The sequence below is a fragment of the Archocentrus centrarchus genome, chromosome 7 (genome assembly GCF_007364275.1).
Source record: "Archocentrus centrarchus isolate MPI-CPG fArcCen1 chromosome 7, fArcCen1, whole genome shotgun sequence".
Taxonomy (NCBI): Eukaryota; Metazoa; Chordata; class Actinopteri; order Cichliformes; family Cichlidae; genus Archocentrus; species Archocentrus centrarchus.
In genome coordinates, this window is record NC_044352.1 from 5,097,487 (window position 1) to 5,121,694 (window position 24,208).

A 24,208-nucleotide genomic window follows, 5' to 3' on the forward strand; every position below is an offset into this window, starting at 1 on the left:
AAAATAAAATAATATAAGCACCTGTCACATTTGTGACAAAAAAATAGGAAATGCATTTCATGGAGACTATTTTCAGTGTCGAATTAATCCACATTTACTGTTGCCATATATGAAACAGACTTTTTTTATACTGAAACTAAGCTCAGATCCTGTGTATAACTTAAAGCCTGAGGGCGAGATTTGGCTCATTGCAAACTGAATCTAGCCTGTTTTATTCATTTAGCTTTTGGCCCACATACTCTGCACAGTGACATGCTCGTCCTGTACAGAACTTTTAAAATTATGTGAAAGAAAATTAAAGATGAACCACTTTTCCTTTACCTTTTGTTTTACCTCATACATTCAGCGGTTCTTATATAAGCAGGCTGTTGGCTTTATGATAGCCTACTTGTAAAACTACAATAATCAAAATGCATCATTTTGTAGCACTAAGTGGTGCAATAGTAAGGCAATTTTATTAACTATTATTGATATGTGTGGCACAAACGGCATGTAAAAAGGCTTTATTGGATGTGCATCAATATTATCCAGAATATATTTTTCTGACAGAGTTTGATACCCTTTTCTAGCCTGTTGTAATTGGTAAGTGTGGCACATGTCATTTATTTAACTATTTAAGGCCAGTAAATGTGTCAGCTGGATAGCGTTCAGGTGTTGTCTCTTGAGAAATGTTATGAGAAATCTCTTCAGTGACAAAATACAGAAGACTACAGTGAAAACCAAGGAAAAGAAGAGAGCACTGGTAAATTTGTAAAACAAAAACAAGTGTTTCAGCAAATGGGGATTAGACCACCAAAGCCTCTACCTTTGATCACCCTCAGGACCCATACAGCCCTACCTGTGGGTGGTGGATCCACAGGAGAGCTGGACTGAATTGGGCCCCAACACATTTCATTGGTGTTTTCTTCATAGAGCTTAAATAGAGCTTCATGTCATCTTCATCACCCTGGACCAGTTTGCCTTGGCATATCTTACTACAAGCAAAATATAGCTCCTGGGATCAGGATTCATGAGGAGGAATCTGTAGCAGATCCAGGATTGGAAAGACTATGTCTCTCAGCTGTCTTGGGTAGGCCTAGATATCCTACCAGATGATTTGAACAAGGTGGCTGGAGAGAGGGAAGCCAGGGCATCTTTAGACTGCTGCCCTCTTCTCCCAGACCAGGATAAGCAACAGAAGATGGATGGATGGAAAAACATGTATGTTGAGCAGCCATAGTAAAAATAGAGGAAAAGTAAAGAGCCCAGAGCTCAAATCACTTGGATTGATGTGGTATGCATCTCTGGATCAACCTGTACTTTTATTCAATTCTGAAAGTTGGGATATTTGCATTTTATCTAAGCAATTTTTTTTGTTTGTTTTTTATTTATATTTGACTCATTCCTAAAATTCAGAAGATAATATTTTACCCCCCCCCCCCCCCCCCCCCCCATGGAAGCTAAGTAATTTTTTTTTATCTGTTAAATTGTGTACAGAAAATGAGCTGAAATGATTAGTTGATTGATTTTTGATAATCTTTTTTTTTTTTAAAGGCTAAAGTTCAGTGGTTCCAGCTTTTGACATATGAGAAATTATTTTATCATTTAGAGGTTTAGATTGTTGGACCAGCAAGGGAGCACTGTGTGACTAATTTGCTGAGTTTCTACAAACTAAACAATCAATTAGTGGAGAAAACAATCAGCAGATTACCATACAGTGAAAATGAGTGGCAGTGAAAGTCTTAAAAGCAGTAAAGTAAAGTTTTTATGTGAATGCTTAATGTAATTAAGTTTAAGAATCATAGGAGGCATTTTAATTTTCTGACTCAACCCACGCTTTTACTTGCAGGACATACAGTACCAGTCAGAAGTTTGGACACCTTCTCATTCAGTGTTTTTATTTTTTTTCCTACATTATAAATTAATACTGAAGTCATCCAGACTATAAAGCAACACATAAGGAATAATTTAGTAAACTTGAAAGTGTTAAACAAAAATATGTTTTAGATTTTAGATTCTTCAAAGTAGGCACCTTTTGCTTTGATTACAGCGTTACACACTCTCTGTCAGCTTCATGAGATAATCACCTGAAATGGTTTTCCAACAGTCTTGAAGGAGTTCCCAGAGTGATGAGCACTTGTTGGCTGCTTTCCCTTCACTCTGCAGTCCAACTCATCCCAAACCATCTCAGTTGGGTTTTAGCTCAGGTGATTGTGGCGGCCAGGTCATGTGATGCAACGCTCCATCACCCTCTTTCTTGGTCAAATAGCCCTTACATAGCCTGGAGGTGTGTTTGGGGTCACTGTCCTGTTGAAAAACAAACGATGGTCCCACTGAGAGCAATGGCATGTTGCTGCAGGATGCTGTAGTAGCCATGCTGGATAAGTGTGCTTTGGCTTTTGAATAAATCACCAACAGTGCCCCCCATACCCTCATACTTCCTCCTCCATACTTCACCGTGGGAACTACATATGAAGGAACCATCCACTCACCTTTTCTGCATCTTACAAAGACATGGTGGACTCATCACACCCAAAGACAGATTTCCACTGGTCTGATGTCCACTCCTTGTGTTCCTTGGCCCAAGCCATTCTCTTCCTCTTGTTCTTCTTCCTTAGAAGTGGTTTCTTTGCAGCCATTCAACCATAAAGTTCGGATTCACGCAATCTTCTCTGAACAGTTGATGTTGAAATGTGTGTGCTACTTGAACTCAGTGAGGCATGTAGGTGGGCTCTTATCTGGGGTGCTGTTAGCTTGCAGTTTCTGAGGCTGGTAATGCTGATGAACTTATCCTGTGCAACAGAGGGAACTCTTGGCCTTCCTTTCCTGGGGCGCTCCTGATGAGAGCCAGTTTCATCATAGCATTTGTCATCCTCAGGTGCAGTCACAAGGTTCTTGAAATTTTTCGGACAGACTGACCTACATTTCTTAAAGTAATGATGGACTGTTGTTTTCTTTACTTAGTTGAGTAGTTCTTGCACATAATATGGATTAACACATTAATCAAATAGGGCTATTCACTGTATACCAACTCTTCATCTTCACAACACAACTGATGGTCTCAAACACATTAAGAGGGCAAGAAATTAACTCTTGACAAGGCACAGCTGTTACCTGAAAGCCATTCAAAGTGACTACCTCATGAAGCTGACTGAGAAAATGCCAAGATGTGCAAAGCTGTTATCTAAGCAAGGGGTGCCTACACTGAAGAATCTAGAATAGAATAGAATGCCTTTATTGTCATTATACAGGATGTACAATGAGATTGGAGGGCCACTCCTGTTAAGTGCCATGCAATAGAAACATTGCATGGCACTGAACATAACATATTCAGGTTTGTTTAACTCTTGTTTTTGTTTACTAAATAATTCCATATATGTTTCTTTTAGCATTAATCTACAATGCAGACACTTTTTAATAATAAAAAAAAAAACACGGAATTAGAAGGTGTGTCCAAACTTTTGACTGGTACTGTGTTTGTAATGGATTTTTTTTAACAATAGTATTTTAGTACTTTTATTTAATTAAGGCTTCTGGAGTACCTTTTGAACTCTTCTAATTTGTTGATAGTTAAATGATTGTTATAGACTTATAGAGACCTTAGTGTTTTTTTTAATCAGCAGAAAGGTGCCCCCTGCTGGGCAGCAACATAGTGACAGCAGGCTGGACTAAGTGTTGGATGTTGTTGTAAGGAGATTGTATTTTCTTCTTTATATTACTTTATTCTAATGATTTGCAGTTTTTGAAAACAGTGCAAAACTTCTGCTCAGTGTTTTCTAGATTATTTTAAATAATTATGTTAATATTAAAAATCTTTTTAGAGTGCTCAATGTTCAAGTTGACCTGTTCAAATACTTTTATTATTGACAGCTCAGTGAAGAAACAAAACTGTACACAAGAATCTGTTTAATGATTTATTTCTACATAAAAGTTTGCATGTGAAACATTGTGAATCTATAAAACAAACTAGGTTACCTAAGATTATAAACAATGACAAACTGTATGGTTGTAAACATAAGATAAACATAAATGACATAAACGTAGATTTAAAAAAAATCCCTTTATGGAAGAATCACCTGATCCTCATACCTGAACGCCTGACTGACCATGATTCAGCTATTAAATCTCATTTCTAAGGAGTACTAGCTGGACATGGGCAGGGTCTCTCTGTGTTACACCTGAGGCAACAGTCAGAGATAACTGGTATCACAACAGTGGTCATCAACTTTCTTTGTTACGCCAGCCTTTTGTCATCAAACTCTGAGTACAGTAACATAAAAGGAGCGTTTGACGCATGATTGGACACCAATCAAGCACCGCTACCTTCTCCCATGAAGAAGAACAGGTCACAGAGAGCTGTGAAGGCTCTTAAAAAAATCATTACAGTGGTTCTTTACATACAGACAGAGGAATGCTGTGGAATACTGTTAATTAATTTCTATACTATTTATTTTAGAAATCACTTTAGCCAAATCAAAGTGCAATTAATTTTTATTTACTGAATATCCTCTGAGATAAATACCAATAGCAATGCAAAGTTAACTTGGGAGCAAATCAGGACCGAGCAGAAAAAACAGATATTTGTGCATTTTCTGCATCAGTGCCTGAATGCACGTAGGTTCCTACAACCTGCATTACTTCAACTGTTTTACCAGCATTACATAACAGCCTAACAGGTTTTACTGGCCCCACCAAGCTCAGTTTTTTCTTATACTTAAATTCCCCTTTTCAGTCTTCACTCTTCCGTCATACTTCCCCCAGTATGAAGGTATGAGCCTGGTTCTGTTGCATGTTTCTTATAGTTAAAAGGTTTTTTTTTCCCCCACTGTCACTAAGTGCTGATCATAGGGAGTTGTTGGGTTTTTACTCTACAATATACAATGTACAGTGCCCTGAGATGGCTGTTATGAGTTAATGCTATATATTCTTGCTTTGTAGTATAGTGCACTAGTATTATTGTATTATATTATAATATTATTGTGTGGCCACAAGTTAGTATCACCAGGGAACACCCGATTCAAATGATATCAGCCCAATAAATGGCCTTTATCAGCCATTATCAGTCATTTATACATGACTGGCAGGTACCCTCCACCACCTACTCAAAGTCTAGAAGACGAGGTATCATCCAATCACTGATAAACAGAAGGCAACCAAGATTGCAAAGGTGATCTATTCAACATCGGATAACAAAGAAAACCAATGTTCTAACATGGTTAATGTTAATAAACCACACACCTTGGAAAATAGCTCTTCCATGGGACATGAACCACAGTCTTGAGGCTGACGCCTACCATATTAATGGGAGTGATGATGGCGGCCATTTGGGCTGATGTTTCTGATGTTTGAGTGGAGGCCATGCAGTAATAATGAACTCCTCCCTTAGCTTGGTGTCTCAGTTCCCACACCTTATTACCTCATTTGCAGTCAATATAATTTTTCCCACCAGCATCACCAGCAGAGCTCCTTAAATTTCCAACACAATCCCATAACTCCAACTAACCCACTTAGCCGCTAACTAAGATGACACAATTTTAGCTAGCGCTAATTACAGCTAGCAGGTAGCTTGCGCCTTACAGTGGCTAACTAAACTAGCAGCCAGAAAAATATGAACAACAGCAACTAACTACGGTTACCTGTTAACGCTAGCACATTTTAACGTTAACAGCTAACTTGACATGTTCTGGTTTGGTAACCTGTCTGTTATGACCTAAGAGAGTTCATGAAGTCAAATTAACTGTAGCTAAGAGTTAGCTTATAGTTAGCCTCCAGCAGTGGGAACTGTAGCTTGATAAAGTGATGGCTAGCCGGTTATGAACTCATCAGTAAGAGTTTACTGAAGCTTACAAGGTTAATTTGGCTGCTGTCTGACAGTAGTCTCAATGCCAATTAAAACATAAACTCTGAAGATGAAACAAATTGAAACAGGCAGTTTTCTGAAGCAGTTTAAAGCAATTTAAACTGGCAGCTGATTGAGAAAATGTCAAAAGAGTTTCCCTTCAAATAGGCAGCATATACATTAAAAATAAAGCTGAATCAAAGTCCTGAAGCTGATCAGATTTCCTCTGTTCCAATAAAATCTCTGCTCAGAGTTCGTTTTCCAGCACAGTGATTATAGAATCATTTCTATTTACAGAAGTAAAGTGAGGCACAATCAATGCCTCTATATTTGTTTTTTCCACATTATAAAACCTCTAAAATCCCCCCCCCCCTTTTTTTTTTTACATCAGAATTCTTTAAACTGCAGCTCCAGTCTCAGCAGTCCAGGTGAGTGCACACCTGCAGACAACAGGTGAGGAACCTGGACACATAATTTTGACACTGGGGTTCTTAACACCAACTGTAACAGGGTAGGAGACAGGGGAGTCCACTGGAAGACATGCAGTGGATGGTTTCGGTTACACTGCATCACCTTTGTGTTTGTTCTGATGATGTCAAAATTTGAAAATGGTTTCATTAAAAAAACAAAAACAAAACCGAAGTCCCATCTTCAGCTCTGGCCAATCAGATCCTTGCGTGCGATGATTCATCAAAGATCCTCATCCATGCTGAAGCTGCTCCTCCTGCTGCTCGTCTTTGATGCTCCACAGGATAGCAGAGGGTCGGACATCACCCCTGCTCCACTCCCCTCCTCCATCAGGAGGCCCCCCAGACCGTGCAGATCAGTCAGCCCCATGTCAGACATCAGGTCTGGGGAGAAGACGTTGGAGGCTCCCCGAGGATCATCCAGGTCCGTAAAGGTCAGAGCATCCAGACCCAGAGAGGGAGTCACCAGGGAGGAAGAGGACGGGGAAGAGGAAAAGGGGTGAAGCAGTGGGGGAGAGAGCAGGTTCTGGGGGTCCAAAGACGAAGAGGAAGACTTGGGGGGAGGGGAAGTGGAGGAGGAAGAGGAGACGCCATGGAAGCGAGCCTGGTGCTCCAACTCCTGCAACAGAAAGCAAGAAGAGCTATTGAAGCTAATGCTCAGAAGTCTTAAACCTGCTGTCCAATCCTCCGAGTCAAGTCAAGTTTATTTATATAGGACATTTAATACAACGTTGACCAAAGTGCTGCACATTAAAATATATAGCCCCAAGAACCACACTCAAATAAAACAACATTAAAAGACAATAAATAACATAAAATAAATAAATACTTAAAAAAATACCATAAAAAGCACCGAGTCTCATTTAGGGTTAAATAATCAAGAAAGCAAGGTTATGTATTAGGGCGGGCCTACTCTGAGCACACTGTGACTTCACCTTGTCAATCACAGACTACCTCCCTCCCTCTGCTCACCTGTATGCGGAGCAGCAGCGAGCGGTTGGTGTTCTCCAGCCTCTTCTGTCTCTCCTCCATCTCTCGGGCTTTTTGCTGTTCCTTCTGCAGCTTGCGGATGTAATCCACCGACGCCTTCAGGATGGTTCCTTTGTTCCACCTTGTGTCACTAAAACACCAATCACAGGCAGCGCCTCGTTACCACACAGCGGTAACGAGCATGAAGAGGTGCAGTAAATGTGCTGCTGTCACTAGAGCCAAACATGGCCGCACTGACTAACATCCAGTAAGTGAAGGGCTGAACTAAAACACAGCAACATAGCACAAAAACTGTATCCGTTTTTCAACTTCAAAGAAAACTTACAAGGAAAAGATTACTCACATTAAAAACTCAATTTAAGTGCTGCATCACATTTTAAATAAGCCTTTTATTTTGCTAAGTGTCTGACATGCATCCTTTCAAAAGTCAGTGGTGAAACACACTTGATTATTTTTACATCTATAGGGTGAAAGCATATAGTTTTACACACCCGTTTGCCTCATCAGGCAGGTTTCAGTAACAAATACGACCAAACTAACAGAGATTAAAGACATTTCCTGTGTGTTTATTTGATTTGATTTTTCATTTACAGTAGTTTCCTTTTTTTTTCCCCCCCCAAACTATGTCTCTGCTTTTGTTGTAGTACTGGTACTAGCAGGAGTGTTAGTACACAGAGTGTGAGGGTGCAGGGTTTACTAACGGGTCGGAAGATTTGGGAATCAGAGCTCCGAGTTCTTTGATCCGATCGTTGATGTTGAAGCGACGCCTCCTCTCGACTGTAGGGAAACATCGACATTATTTTAGCGTGCAGATGTCAGTGTGTCCAGTAGCAGTTATCAAACTCTGCACTGTTGCAATAAAAGTTGCACCAGAAGCATTTTGAAACCAAAGGAGGGGAAAAAACAGGAATAAGAATCAGACAGTCAGCAGATCTCAGGCTTTGGTTAGGACGAACATGACGCCTTCAGGACCATCAGACTGCATTAAATTAAAATTTTTACATTAAATATCATCAGATTTCTTTTTTATTAGCAATATCAGTTGTTTAATTTCCATTCTGGCCCTTCCACGTTCAGTTACGCGGGTGATGCACCTGCCCCCACCTCCACTGGAGTTTTTCTCTTTTTTTTAATGAACTGTTCCCAGTCACCAGTTTTACTTCTGCAGAGCAGCTACAAGAGAGGAATCAGATGAATGAGTCTGGATCAGATTTCCACCATATTGTGTTCTCTGCTCCAAACTAAGACACGCTGCAGCAGGGTGGTGCTCTTCAGGCAGCTCAACTATGTGACTGAATATTTTACTCTCTTCACCCAAAATTATCTACTGCCAAGCAGGGCTGAGGCTCGAGGCTGGCTCCAAAAGAGACCGAACCCTTATTAGACTTTGGTTAAAAAGTTGTATCCAGCAGCCGTCTGCTAGGCCTCACCTCTGCTAACTGGAGTCAATTATGTGGACGCCTCAACTGTGTGTGTGCTCTTGGTGCATTTTGGAGCATTTTAATTATATTATGTGACAAATATATGGCTTACTGTGAGATACAGTTCATCAAAGAGGTTTATGCTTCAGTTTTGTGGCGTGACGTGTTTTAATAGTCTGTTGCTGTGATGAGCAGATTTGTGTGCATTATACCTGCACAGCTAGGATTACAAATACCTCCGCGTTCACACTGACAATAAACTGGACTAAAGTAAGAACATGGAAGCCCTCCACAAGAAGGGTCAATGCTGTCTCTATTTTCTGAGACCACTGAGGTCCTTGAACATCTGGACCTGTGGCAAGTGTCCTGTGGACAGGCACATTCCCCCACGATGCACCACAGAATGCCACAGGAAATTACGCCTCCTTATGACACCTGAACTATTTTCATACTGAACATAGTTTGGCACTCAATTAAAGGCTGCGTTTCTTTAAAGAAACATTTCCCAGTAGACTCTGAGCCTCCGACATGCCACTGAGTAACTCAAATGTTTCTCTAGAGTGTGTCTGCACGTGTGTCTGCACCTGCCTCGGTGCAAGTACAAACTGAGGCATGTCAGGAATCAGAAACACTTAAAACCTGCAGGAGTGAATCACCTCCACCTCTGAAAGACTGAAGCTGAAAAGACCGAATGCCGCACATCAACACTGCAGCTGTTAACACGGCAATATCTTAGTGGTTGTTAACGCTGCACTGCAGTACTCACTCAGGTTGTGGTTGTCCTTCTTCTGTCTTTCTTTAATCAGAGCTTTGGTCTCCACTTCTGCAACAACAACATCATGAAAAATCCATCAGAATCAACATCAGTAGCTCATTGAGACTTTTCTCTGCTGCAGAAACAGATTTCAGATCTGAGGAACAGTGTCCACATCAGTTTAATGTGTTTTTTAACGTGTGGTTTGTGTCGTTTCTTTTGTAGCGTAGAAACAGCAGCATGTCTGTTTCAGCTTGGACCAAAAACTTCATGTTGACCGAACAGGAAGCTGGAACTGATGATGTGGGAAAATGTGAGTGGCTGCTGTGACCGTGTGTACGCGTGTTCAGAGGAAGTCGTGATGTTGACTCATCAAAATTGAGAACACATTTTCAGCCAGGAGGAACAACAGGGAAGCACAGAGGGAAGGGGCCTCACTCCTGGCACTCTGAAACGATGCAGCAGCCAATCACAGCTGCTCACTACACGATGTGAAGTCCTACAGAGAGTTTGCACTCACGCTTTTCACATAAACTCTGAAAAAGCTACAGAGAAAAAGAGAAGGACGGCAGGACGGTTCTGATCTGTTTTGAGCTGTTTGTGGTCACTGTGATGCCCCCTGCAGGTGATTTAATGCACTCAGAGGACTTTAATGTTAAATCAGACGGTGCAGATTTATGAGAACGGGTTTCTGTCTGAAGCTGGAAATCACATGCAGCTAAACTGTTTCCCTGTCAAGCTGACAAACACCCTCTTTGCTCAGAGTGAGCAGAACCAGGCCGGAGCGGGACTCTGAGACCAGGTTCACATCCTGACTCCATAGAAGTCAAAGCAACAACCACAGGGCTGAAAATGTAGCCAACATGACAATGCCAAAAGCTGCAGTTCCCGTAATGACCACTAGAGGCTGGCTCCAAAAGCAAACAAGTCCTCATAGACTCCCAGTTAAAATGTCCAATCCGGGAGCAGAAATAAACATGTTTACATTCTGGTACAAGAGACGGTTTTGGCCGCTTCATAACAACTCTGCTGAGGGTGATTTTGTTTTAAAATACTACTTCTGTCGGCTGCTCGCTTTAGGGGTTGGCACAGCAGATCACCTGCCTCCATCTCACCCTATCCCCTAGTATCCTCCTCTGTCACACCAACCCTCTGCCAGCTCTCTCCCTTTACCAGTCACAGTCCCTACATTTTGAGTCCTAATTCTCACCTCCACACTCCTGCCTTTCCTCCTCTCTCGCTGCCTCCAAACACTCCTTCGCCCTCTCCTCTTCCTTTGTTTTTGGCCAAAATTAGCACAGTCTCTACCAGCACCCTGCTGGCCAACAGTTAACCCGGGTCTCGACCAATCTGGTGTGGAAACCTCATTCTTGATGATCTGCATGTTTGAGTTGGTAAAGATTTTATGCTAAAACAAATCCGAGCTTGGCACCGGCACTAGGAGCGCACTGGCTTGTGCCCCGCCCCCTGTGGCTGAGTGTTTTACGCTAGTGCTGAAGCTTAAAGTTAGCGGTGTGGCTTCGCCGACTGATAGGTGCCCCTGAAAAGGTAGTTGTAGCCAAATGGCGCCTGCTACACCTCAACTCTGCTGATTCCACCCATTAAAGTGGATGTATCTACTGTGTTTGTGCCATTTGTGCCTTTGGGGGCATTTTTAATAGATTAACTGACTAATATTGTGGTCTGCAGTGTGGTACAGCCTGTCCAAGAAGTGTGTCCTGCACCCTCGTATCCAAATATGGTCACTTCCTTGTTCCAAAAAATAAAGCAGAATCATGGCAGTGGATAAAATGATCAAGCTGAAGCTTCAAAATGCAGAGTTCACAAAGTCCATCAGTCTATCTTTTATCTACAGTCTATGGGGTCTGGTCACATGTAACCTGAGTGTGTGTTATTTACCGCTCAGCTCTCTCTTGACGGCGTGCAGCTCAGCTGGGCAGCTGTTGCTGACGGTAAGCGTAGGTGTGGTCGTCCCTCCGCTGCCGCCGTACCCGTCCAGCAAGTTCTCAGAATCAGGCAGCTGCATGGACCAATCAGAGCACAGAATCAGACGATTGAGAACTAGATCACCCCCTGCCAACAGTGAAGTCCAGGATACATGCATTCACACACAAACATACACACACACGTCATCTCTGGTGAGTCTGATCAGCTGGTTTGCTTGCACAAAGGTCAGAGGTCATAGTTTTTGCACTTAGCTGCTGTTAAATAACACGAACCACTGAACAACGGGGCACTGAGCCAGAAGCCTCCCGGGCCCTCGTGGAGTACAGCTGCAGTACTGAACACTTTTTATTAGAAAAAGAAGAAACTCAAAAAGCTTTAAGTGTTCTGCAACAGCTTCAAAACCAAACTGAACTCAGACCATTTTTTTCTCCGCTCCGTGTAACCGATGGACCGTGGAGCAGAACTGAAACGTCTGCTGGTTTAAGGTCATGCTTCTCTGTCCGATCTCATCAACAGAAGTCAGAAACTGAGGAATCTGCTGATCGAACAGGAAGCCCTGATAACAGCTGGCTCTCAGATAACGGGGACAGAAACAGCTCCTCCCGGCCGGGGCAACCAAAACGCCAAAGACCTGAATCTCCTCAACAAGCTTCACAAACATTTCAGCTTCTTTACATTTGGATTTTAGAAAAAGCACAACGACGACATTAAAACAGACGCTGACTAAAGGTTTTATGCAAAAAGCCTAAAAATACATTTTCATGTGTGTCTCCAAGTCTGTTAACACTTGGTTGATAACACTGTTACTCATTTACTTGGTGGCAGCCACACTACTTTTTTCACATTAATTTATTATAAGTTGAAATTGTATTTGGTTTCTGTTTACTTATTGAAATGTGTAAAATCGTACTAAAGCGTGTGAAGTTCAGTAAGGAAAGTTGTGCACATTTTTGGAGGTTCAATCATATCAAAGGGCTTCAATCCTGTTCCACTCATGTCCACCTCTTGGAGTGGACTAAAGTAGCTTTTTCTGATTCAGAGTTCAAATCATCTTTATTTATTTAACAATGACACTTTGTGCAGCTGCTCAGTTCATCCCCTCTTTTAGCTCCTGTCCCTTTAAGACCACCTTTCCTAAAAGCTTTCTTCTGATTGGCCAGCTTCCAGCAGCCTACAGAGGGGCAGCACCAAGCGCTAGCTTTGCCTGCTGTCTGTGCTTTGGTTTTAATCCTCATAATTAATATGAACATCATGGACTATAACATGTGACACTGTGACATAAAATACTCTACCAGACAGAGACAGTTAGTGCTAACATTAGCTCGGCATCACCCTCGGTTTTAACTAAAAGATCATTTGAAATGTGCAATCAGAGAGCATTAAAGGCACAGCTAAAATTTTCAGTCATAGAGGAAACAATGTAAATTTTGTCAAACCACAAAACAAACCAAGAATTTGAGTTTTACTAGAGAGGCAGCTGAAATGAAACCAAACTGCTCAGATAACTCCAGCTAAAGCTTCCTGGCTGCAAAATTGATCCCATTGTGGGATCAATAAAGTATCATCATCATCATCATCATCATCATCAAAAGAAAAGCCATCAGTGTATTGTGAAGGAGGAACACTGAAACTGAAGCAAAGCAGCTGAGCTGTTTATTTTACTGCAAACTCAAGCAGACAATGCTCTGCTGAGTTTATCTTGTGCTGCAGTCTGTCGAGCAGAAACTTCGGTTGAATGAATATTTACTGACCGCCGGGCATATCGACAGTCCTGCAGCTCTGAGTTCCTCTTATCATCTTTCTAGGAAACGTCAGCCTTCCTTAAGAACTCAAATTTAAACAGCAGGTACTTAAAAAAAAATCTAACTCTGGACATCAACCTGAGCAGGAAACATCTGGATCCTGCAGCCAAACTGCAGCTGGTTTATAGGGAAATTAATAGAAAAGTTTCTAGAAAATTTAAAAAGCACTACTTTAAATTTTTCAGTTGATTTTAGGATTGCCAACTAATCTTATAAGTCCACAAAATATTTAGAAAGCAGCTGAAAGTGATATTTTTAATGTATAAAAACAATGCAAACCAGCAGAGCAGCAATAAACATGAATCTGTATCAAGAATCCAGTTTTAATCAGGTTTTGTCTTCGCAGCGAAGCTGACAAAGCTGCATTTCCTCAATGAGCAGCTGCAGCCCAGAGGTCAGAGGTCAAACTTTCCCCAAACTCAGAGAACGAGACAAACTGGATATTTTACCTCCAATTTAATCCTCCTCTTCTCATGGTCAGGCAGTAACACCAAAATCCTCATCTTGCTAACGACATACAAACACACATGCGAGCAAACACACACACACACAAACACACACACACACAGCGAGTCGCTGAGCTGCTGCTCTTCCCCTTTCTGTTCAGACGACTGTTTAAAAATGAGGAAATGTCTGTTTAAGAAAGAAAGCAAAAAAAAAAAACCTCCCAGAGGGCTTTATTATCTGCCTCTTACACACACACACACACACACACACACACACACACACACACACACACACACACACACACACACAGTCCCCACCCACAAAAACGAGGAAGTCAGGAAAACTGAAGTGATACTCTGACAGCCTGTTGCACCTCCACTGTCATTCCAGCTTCACACATACACACAGTGTGTGCGCAGTGTGTAAATATTCTTCTAATGGCCAGCAGGGGGCGACTACACCCACTCAACAAAGGTCAGAATTCTCACCTGATTTATGGCCTCAGTAAACAGTTTCCTGATGAGTTTTAAGGTCACAGTTACTACTTTTAATTCTTATTTAATACAGCAAAATGTTCTTTGTTATCTGTTAAGGGTATGAACAGGGAATGAATTTGGGGTGTATATTTTCCCCCCACACTCAAGATCAAATGGGCTGCATATGGCCCATGGTACGTTTAACACAAATAACATAAAAATACACACATATTATTATATAATAAGTAAGTTCTTGTCTTTGAAATAGTTTAAAACTTCCAAAATGAGCCAAAGCTATAAACAGAAAGTGACAGACCAACTGCTCTGTGTAAAAAAAACAGCCACGTGCAGCTAGCCAGCGATGAAGAACCACTTCCTGGTGAAGAGGCTTGGAGTGAGAGTGTACAGTCCTTCCTTGGGTTTTAAATAAAACTCATTACTGCAGCCGGGGGCAACACAAAAGTGATTTTCTATTAAGATATTGATACTAAATTCTGTCACTAATTAGCTAACCTAAACTAATGTATGGCTATTAGGTAACCAACCAACCAACCCAGTGACACCACATGCTCCACTCAGACAAGACGGCGCTACACATGCTCTAAAAACTGAAACTTTAAAATGCTTATTTCTTAAATCCAGCTTCACTGACAGATGTAGTGTTTCAGGTACACTGTAGATTTAGTTCCATCCATCCATTTTCTTCCGCTTATCCGGGGCCGGGTCGCGGGGGCAGAAGCCTAAGCAGAGAAGCCCAGGCTTCCCTCTCCCCAGCCACCTCCTCCAGCTCATCCGGAGGGACCCCAAGGCGTTCCCAGGCCAGCCGAGATACATAATCTCTCCAGCGTGTCCTGGGTCTACCACGGGGCCTCTTCCTGGTGGGACATACCCGGAACACCTCACCCAGGAGGCGGCCAGGAGGCATCCTAATCAGATGCCCGAGCCACCTCAACTGGCTCCTTTCGATGTGGAGGAGCAGCGGCTCTACTCTGAGCCCCTCCCGGATGGCCGCACTCCTCACCTTATCTCTAAGGGAGAGGCCAGCCACCCTTCGAAGGAAACTCATTTCTGCCGCTTGTATTCGCGATCTTATTCTTTCGGTCACTACCCAAAGCTCGTGACCATAGGTGAGGGTAGGAACGTAGATCGACCGGTAAATCGAGAGCTTCGCTTTTACGCTAAGCTCCCTCTTCACCACGACGGACCGGTGCAGCGTCCGCATCACTGCAGAAGCAGCCCCGATCCGCATGTCGATCTCCCGTTCCCTTCGCCCATCACTCGTGAACAAGACCCCGAGATACTTAAACTCCTCCACTTGAGGCAAGAACTCGTTCCTGAGCCGGAGATGGCACTCCACCCTTTTCCGGCTGAGGACCATGGCCTCAGACTTAGAGGTGCTGATTCTCATGCCAGCCGCTTCACACTCGGCTGCGAACCGTTCCACTGCGAGCTGGAGGCCCCCCCCTGATGAAGCCAACAGAACCGCATCATCTGCAAAAAGCAGAGATGAGACTCTGAGGCCACCAAGGAAGAAGCCTTCCACCACCTGGCTACGCCTAGAAATTCTGTCCATAAAAATTATGAACAGAATCTGTGACAAAGGGCAGCCCTGACGGAGTCCAACACCCACAGGAAACGAATCCGACTTATTACCGGCTATACGGACCAAGCTCTCACTGTGGTTTTACAAGGACTGAATGGCCCGCAACAATGGGCCAGACACCCCATACTCCCGCAGGACCTCCCAAAGGACACCCCGAGGGACACGGTCGAATGCCTTCTCCAAGTCCACAAAGCACATGTAGACTGGTTGGGCAAACTCCCACGCACACTCGAATATCCTTGAGAGGATAAAGAGCTGGTCCAGCGTTCCACGACCAGGACGAAAACCGCATTGTTCCTCCTGAATCCGAGGTTCGACTAACGGACGCACCCTCCTTTCCAGCACCCTGGCATAGACCTTACCGTGGAGGCTGAGTAGTGTGATCCCCCGAAAGTTGGAGCACACCCTCCGGTCTCCCTTCTTAAAGATGGGGACCACCACCCCGGTCTGCCAATCCAATGGCACTGCCCCAGATTTAGTTGAATAAACTAAATAAAAACACAAGTGTGAACTGAGCTAAACATGAAACAGTAGCTGAGCTGAACTTTTACAGCGGGACCAACTGAAACGAGCATCACTGCAAACAGAAGGCAGCACAATATAACGTTTATCTCGATTATCTTGTTTTAACGATCGCTGGAAGGGGAAAATTTTATTTCTACACAACATGAAAGGCAAAGGAAGCACCAACCGTAAAGCACAGGTGTTTCACCAGCACCGACTCCCAGAAAGAAGCCACGCTCGGTTGCAAAAGAAAAGATCAAATCCAGAGCAAAACAATAACAAACATCAGAGTCGTTTTCCACAGCCACACTAGAGCTACGCTAAAATTTTTTAGGATAAAACGCTGCTCCCGGGGGGTGAAAGCTTAAGTGAAATATTGCAGAAGGTAATTACACAAAACCCCTCTGTAATAACTGAAGTCAGAAAACAAACAAACAGGGTTTTATTTCCCAGTGTGACCTGATGGGGGCAGTGTTGCTTAACCCCAGACAACCATCAGAAGGGGGTCTGTTTGGTTTACTGTCACAGTTAATATGGCAGAGGAGCAGCTGGTTTAGATCACAGCAGGATTTTCTGTGATGCTGGAGGGCTTTGAGAATAACAGCTCTGCACAGAGCATGGTGATGGTGATGATGATGATGATGACGAGGGGGAGGAGTTAGTTTCTGTACTGATTGCCGGTCACTTGTCAGATCATTTAAAAGCAGAATATTATTATATATTATAGTTTTGTGTGTGTTTCTGCACGAGTGTGCGTTACCGTGTTGGCGAACTGCAGCTGAGAGTCGATCAGCGTCAGGAACTCGTCGTTCAGGCTCGAATCCAGGCTGATGATGTCATCGACGACAATGTCTTCCATCTGAATGAACCAATCACAGAGTAGATGAGTTTGTCAGTGTGGTTTACTTCCTGTAATTCAATTTGAATTATGATTGTTTTTGATGAACATGGGTGTCGAACTACAGGCCTGGTTGAGTTTTGTCTTATTCTGGTTCCAGTTGTGTTACATCTGATCAGCAGATGCTGTTTAATATTGAGTAACATTACTCAATGTTGAGTCGCCGCTTCTTTTAAAACCCTGTTTTCTTGGTTGCCTTGGTGACACCTCCCCACTGAAACTTGAACATTTGTGCTCACCGGCAGGAAAACTGCTAAAAATGAATAAATGGGTTTTTATGCCAAAATGAGTCACGGTGCCGGTCACCCCTCCGGCTCGTGATGATGAAATCTGTTTTCCGCTGACTTATGCTGCGAGTGCGAGTCTCACACTCGGCGCCATGTGTCAGAACACCCGTGTTTTAGTTTTTAGTCTCCAAAGTGGCCGTTTGAATGAAACTACTTAAGATTCATTCGTCTTTGGGTGAAATGGGAGCAGTTTGCATCTTAATGTGACTGAGCGGGAACGGTTGGACTGAGATTCCCGGGAACAGTCGACTCAGCAGACTCAGATGGGGGGGGGCTGCTGCTGACTGACTCACTGAAAATGAGTGAAATGCTCTTTCATTGAGGTTTGTGCTCACTCGTCTCCTCTCCCCTCCATCCTGTTGCCTTTGATCCAGAGATGAATCAGGCTTTGAATACAACACATTTAATACATCTCAAGGAGAGAGGAAGCTGCTGAAGGAACTATTAGCAAGGATGCACAGGTGTGTCCTTTATCCAAGTCTTCTCAAACATGACATGTTTAACGTGGCGTGAAACAGGTTGAGCACAGAAACTATGGTGGGAACAGGAAATACTTCTGTCTCAGGTGGAAGGAACTGAGATGAGAAGCAGGGAAAGCATTCAAGGATGCACAAACTGGGAAATGAGAGTTTCAGAAGCTGCCGCTGTGTGTGATAGAAACCCACAAGCGCATGATTTCCTGTTTACTTTGTTATGTGTTTATCACTTTCTAGGTCTTTGTGTTTTTAAGCTCCACAAAAACCTTCTCACATAAGATACAGGATGAGACAATAATGATACAGTTTGATGTTTCATAAAGTGTTTGTTTGGTAACGCTGTGTTTCCATCTCTCCAGCTTGAAAATCCCCAGCCCAGTTCTCAGAAATCCCCTGCAGCTTTACCTTTGTTATAACTGCATGTGTGGCAACAGTCAACAAGGTTTGTGTGTGTGGAAATATACACAAATAAAATCACTCTTTTCAAAGACAGGACTTTACTAACTAAAACAATAATTTTACTGTGGACAAAATGGGAGTTTAACATGTTAATCCAGATCCAAACTAACCAGGTAAAATAAAAACAGCACATAATGACCAAGCTGCAGCTCCTCCAGTGGCCACTAGAGGCTGGCTCCAAAAGCGAGTCAATCCCCATAGACGCTCATGTTAAAATGTTTGGAGCATTTTAATTTTATTGGAACTGATCAGACAAATGATCTGATTGTCTGTAAAGTACAGCCTGTGCAAAAGGTTTGTGCTTCAGTTTTGGTGAGTGACGTTCTGCTGTTTTCTTAATCTCTTCCTTAGCACTAATTAGCAGGTATCTGTGCGTGTACAGGCTATTAATGCAGCTTTCTAACCAAGCTTGCAAGCAACAGTAAATAATGCCAACCTTTCATTAAATTACAGTCATTTTTGTTTGCAAACAAGTCACACAAAAAAGCCACAATGCAAATGTAGATTCCAGACACAGTGGATGGTATCAGGGTGGCTACATGTAGCCTTTATATACAGTGTCTGACAGTGACACAAGAAGCACTCTGAGAACACAAACCTCCACCAGGGCAGCTCACACTCTGAGTTTGATTTGATGGGAATAGTTTGTATTTTGTATCCATTCATTTTGTTTGCTTTGTTCTTTTTAAACGTACTTTAAGAAGTTTGTGCAGTAAAAATCAGATACGGGCAGCATGGCAGATGTTTACTGTGATTACACAAACATTACGTAGGAGCAGGGAATGCATAATAGATACTGATCTATACACAACTGGACATGAATAACTTGAGCTTATTATATAATATTGCAGTATATTTCTGACTAACTAGGCAGCTCATTCTCTTTCTCTTGGCAACACTTTCTTTAAAGATGTAACACATTTTGGGATCAGCTTGAAAAAAAGGCAGCTGTAAAATGTAAAAGTGAGGTCAGAGGTCAAATGTGACATATTTGGGTGCTATGTGATATTTAAAATCCCCATATACCAGTTCTTATTTCCTAAATGCTGCCAACACAAACAAAGGCAGCAGAATTTTAAGCAGAGTTTTAAAGATTTCAGACATTTTATGAAGGTTTGACCTTATTTGACCTTGAAGAAGAGGTCAGAGGTCCAAAGTAAAATGATATTTAGGATCCCCAAATATCATTCTCTATATACCTATGCTGTCAATACAAACAATGGCAGTAAAAAAACTGTTTAAAATAACATCAGACTCTCAGCTGTAACTATCTAACCAACTGAAGCAGCAGTTGACAAAAAGCTCCCCGTTTGTAAAATAAAAATACTTTTGTCAGTGGAGACGTAGCATTGATGAGACAACTATTAACTTCACCGCTTTAAAGATTAAAAAAATAATGTAAATATAGCGTGTTGGGGGTGAGGGGAATAAATATATATTGTATATCACGATTCAACCTAAAAATAAAGCCTGTTTGTGCACATGTGTTTATTTCTTACTTCCTGTCCGGGGCTGCTGTCCACTGGCTGTCCAGGGGTGGAGCCCAGCTGGGGGGAACGGCTTGCCGCTGCAGCCTGCTGCTGATCGGCCGTCTTGGTGGTGGACAGGTACTGACGGACCTGCTGCCTCTGAGCCTGCTGGATGTGATACCTGGTGGGATTCTCCAGGTGAGTCTGCACCTGAAGGACAAATAGTAAAGATTTCAGAGATTTAATATGTTGCAAATGTTAACTTTTTACATATATGACTAGCAGACAGTATTATAGCAGTTTTAGTTAACCACGTTTTCAGGATATAGCCAATGGATTTTTGGGAAAAGGCTTCCAATTCCATCCACTAAGCTTTGTTTACAAATGCAAATACATTTTGGAAGGCTAATAATATCGTAAAATCGTCAACAGACAATAGCTGATGACTATCTGAAGGGTGTACTATGAAGGGAAATTAATGGGTTAGCCAGGTATGGCAGCTTAAGTTTACAGAACTGCTTTTTCTTTGTTTGCATATAAAAAAAAAAAACAAGAATCAGTATTTAATATTTCTGTGCAGCACATTCGCTTGTGTCTGTTTTCTGACACCTCCTCATCATTACAATTTGCTCCTCGTACCTTTAGCACCTCCACAGGGACCTGAGCAGGAGATATGCCGGAGGAGGGCACAGACACGCAGATGGGCGTGGAGGAGTCGGAGAAGCGAAGCAGCTGCTGCTGCTTCTTCTGCGCCTCCTTCTGCTCCTCCTCCAGAGCCTGCTGCCGCATCAGATCCTGACGCATCAAAACCCTGCAGGAGGAGAGAGGAGGCGCAGGTGATCATCGGTGTTTAGAAGAGCGCCCCCCGGAGGACAGAGATGTTAAGTCAGACGAGGAAGCAGAAACAAAATAAGCGGAGGAGTCCTTTACCTCGATGACATGACTGATGGCAGTGAAGAAGACGAAGAGGAGAGAGCTCCTGCTGATGAACTGAAGTGAGAGATGACAACATGAAACATGTCCGTCAATAAATCTTCAGCTAGTTTTATAATCATGATTAACAGGTGGTGGTGAAGGGGTCAGCTGCAGACCCCCTACTTGGGTCAGAGGAGTGCTACCTGATGCTGATTGGCTGACTCTTGATTTCATAGAAGGTGTCGCAGTCAGATGGCAGCAAACTGTCGACCTCGATATCGGCAACGATCCCAGACTCCACCCTGAGAGAAAGAGACAAAAATCAACCAATCAGAACCTGAGAGATAAACAATTATCCAGTCAGCATCTAAACCAGCATTTTTCACTGTAAGAGAAAGAGTCAATAAATTTGATGCAAGAGCCGCTCTATCACTGTCATCTTTTTTTAATGATTCACAGCTGAAAGGCAGACGAACACAATGCAGTAAAAAGTCCTTTCACCACAGCTATGAATGACCTGCAGTGTGCGTTTGAGACTCACCACTTAAAGTGATGGAAATATTTTTGTTATACTGAAGAAGAATGTGGAGGAACAACATCTGTCAGCTGTTAGGCTGTGTGTGGGTGTGTAAGCACAAGCTGCCTTTATGGGGGCCCAAATCCGTTTGGAGCCTTGTGAGGACATCTCCGTTCTGTGAGGAATCTTTGTCGGTTCCTCGACTTAGGGCACACTTTGGGTTTCCAGGCAAAGGCAATTTTTTTTTCCTCGCTGTGAACGTTTGTCAAAACTGAGGCAATTTCAGAAAGTAGGGACATTTGTGAAAATGGAGCCTATTGTGGAACATCAGGACATTCGTGGGGACACTTTTGAAAAGCCTCAACTGCCAGGCTCAATACCACGGTGATCGGTCCACCTTGGTCGCTGCCCCTCATACACTGCACCCGACCCCTACAACGCCTCCTGTGGGTGGTGTTGGGCCTACGGGGGGGTAAGCCCATGTCTCCTCTTCGGGCTGCACCTGGCCAGGCCCCACAGACCCAAGGCCTGGCCACCAGGCGCTCTCCCTCGAGCTCCTTCCCGAAGCCTGGCTCCAGGGTGGGGCCTCAGTATCCCGAGCTGGGTAAACCGTTCCCTTGATCCTCTCCTCTTGTGTGAGGTGTCTGTTCATGTTCTTTTGGGAGGAGGCCCCGGGGCAGACCCAGGAAGCAATGACATTTGAGAGAAGTGAGGACATTTTTCAGATGTGGAAATTGTGGAGGTCCTTGTGGAATGTGGGGATGTTTTGAAGAAAGAAAAATGAGGACATTTGATGCAAGTGTGGACATTTATGGAAAGCGGGAATGACTGTGAGAAGAGAGACGTTTATGAGACAGACAATTCTGGAAAGTGGGGACTATTGTGGGTACCTTTATGGACAGTAGGGTTAGTTTTAGAAGACATCTTTTAGGCAATGGGCTGTTCATAGAAGTGAAGACTTCTTCCATTACAGAATGGGTCATTTTTGTCAAGTGTGGAGATTCTGCAAACATGTGAAACTTGGACAAAGTGAGGAGCCTTTTTAAAGAGAAGCCATAATGTGGCTGATGGTCCTCACAGGGACGGAGGGATAAACTTGAGTGTGTAGAGGATTTTTTCTGCTGAGTCACTTCCTGCTGTTCCATGCATACACGCGCCCGCACACACACACACACACACACACAAATACACACAACCCCACCCTCACGGATACACTCGACCCCCCACCCCACCCCCTCTCCATGCTTCAGCCAGACGGTTTAAAAACAGAAGCTGCTGCTGCTTGTTTTTACTTTTGCTTTCTGTCTCACCATAGACATCATTTATGTATGTGTGTGTGTGTGTGTGTGTGTGTGTGTTTGTGTAGTGCTGCTGTGGTGTACATAGAGCAAGACTAGACATGTCACACTTTAATCTTTTTCATAAACACAAATCAAGAGAACATTCGTGGAGAACATTTCACACCAAACTGTTCAGAATTTATGCAAAATAAAGTTCATCTGCGCTCCGAAAATTCAGCTTTAGTCCGAAGTTAATGACCTTTTTAATTATGTGTCCATTTTGGGTAAGAATTACATAAGATTCAAAATAAATATATTTATTTTTAGATATAATTGTAAAAAACAAACAAAAAAACACAAACTTATACAAAATAAATACGTATAAAATACAAAAGTTTATTTTTCTGGTTTTGCGGTTGAGTTTTGGATCAGCTGGAGAGGACTGACCGGCCCCATTTGTTTCTCCTGGGGAAAATAGCAGGAGCTCTGGTTGATGACTCATTAAAGCAGCAAGCACAGAGGCTCAGGGGTCGAAGGTCGGGGAGTACAGATAATGACAACCTGATGATCATCGTGATCACATCGCACACTCTGCACTTTAACGTTTCAACCTCAAAGCCCAGGTACGCGGAGAGCGCTTCGCACCAAATTCCGTTCCTAAATTCTTAGAATTAGACTTTACCTGCTTCCAAATTAAGGCTGAAACACACTTTAAACTCTTCAGATGTTACACTTGAAATCTTTCATAAGAGGCTGCAGTAAATGTTAAAGAGTAACTTGTTTGCTGCACAGGTCATGAGTATAGGGGGAAAAAATACTGCACACCTGAACTCTACCTGCAGTCTCTTTTAGTGAGATTGTTCTTTTATTAATGAGAAGATGAGTTGATAACGCAGATTTCTCCCCGCGGCAGGAATAACGGTGCAAGCAAACAAACAAACAAAAACAACAACAAAACAAAACTTCCTGACTCACCGGACCACGTTGAGAGCTTCCGCCGGGTCCAGGATGACAAACACGGTCTGCGGCTGCAGGACGCCGGCCTGCCGCTGCTCCGGCTCGGCTCCGCTCCCCTGCTCGCTCCGGACCTGCTCCGGGCTGACGGCTGACATCTCTGCGGACTCGGAGGAAGAAAAGGAGAAGCTCTTTATCTCCCAGCAGCCACTGCGAGATCAAAGTCTCAGAGGGGTGAATCAGAGCGGAACCAGGAGCAGAAGAGGAACCTCGATCCGGTCCAGACTCAGTGGCTCCACACAGGAGGGAGAAGGCGAGGATGATGACGACGAGGAGGACTCGGGTTCAAGTTCTCGGAGAGGATGGAAAGATACAGACTGAAGCTCCGACTGACTCACGGACAGCTGTGAGCCCAGAAATACACCACACAGACCAGACTCACACCACAAATACAACTCCGTCTGCGCAAAGCAGGACGACTGCTGAAGAAGCGCAGTCAGTGCTGTCATCACACAGAACCTACATACATACAGCCAGCTGATTATAGCTGTTTATTCCGGTTTATTTCCTTACTTTCCAGCTCTCCAGTAACTCTCCCACAACAGTCTGTTTATGCCTAAAGGTTTTCAAGAATGTTTTAAATATTCTTGTTAATAATTTTACAACTGGAGATCAAAATCGCACATCTGGCTGATGTTTTTCAAGACTGATGCACCATTTTTTA

General features: G+C 43.1%; 1 protein-coding gene across 1 annotated transcript; it reads right to left on the bottom strand.

Annotated features, from left to right (window-relative positions):
• Positions 1 to 3,880: 3,880 nt before the first annotated feature.
• tfe3a (transcription factor binding to IGHM enhancer 3a) lies at positions 3,881 to 23,674 on the bottom strand. The gene is made up of 11 exons (XM_030734359.1): positions 23,506 to 23,674; positions 20,937 to 21,035; positions 20,749 to 20,808; positions 20,458 to 20,629; positions 19,849 to 20,028; positions 16,990 to 17,088; positions 11,350 to 11,470; positions 9,463 to 9,519; positions 7,977 to 8,052; positions 7,258 to 7,405; positions 3,881 to 6,904 (listed from the first exon to the last, which is right to left on the bottom strand). The coding sequence occupies exons 1-11, from the start codon at positions 23,640 to 23,642 to the stop codon at positions 6,509 to 6,511; spliced, it is 1,545 nt and encodes a 514-aa protein (XP_030590219.1). The 5' UTR covers positions 23,643 to 23,674; the 3' UTR covers positions 3,881 to 6,508.
• Positions 23,675 to 24,208: the final 534 nt, after the last annotated feature.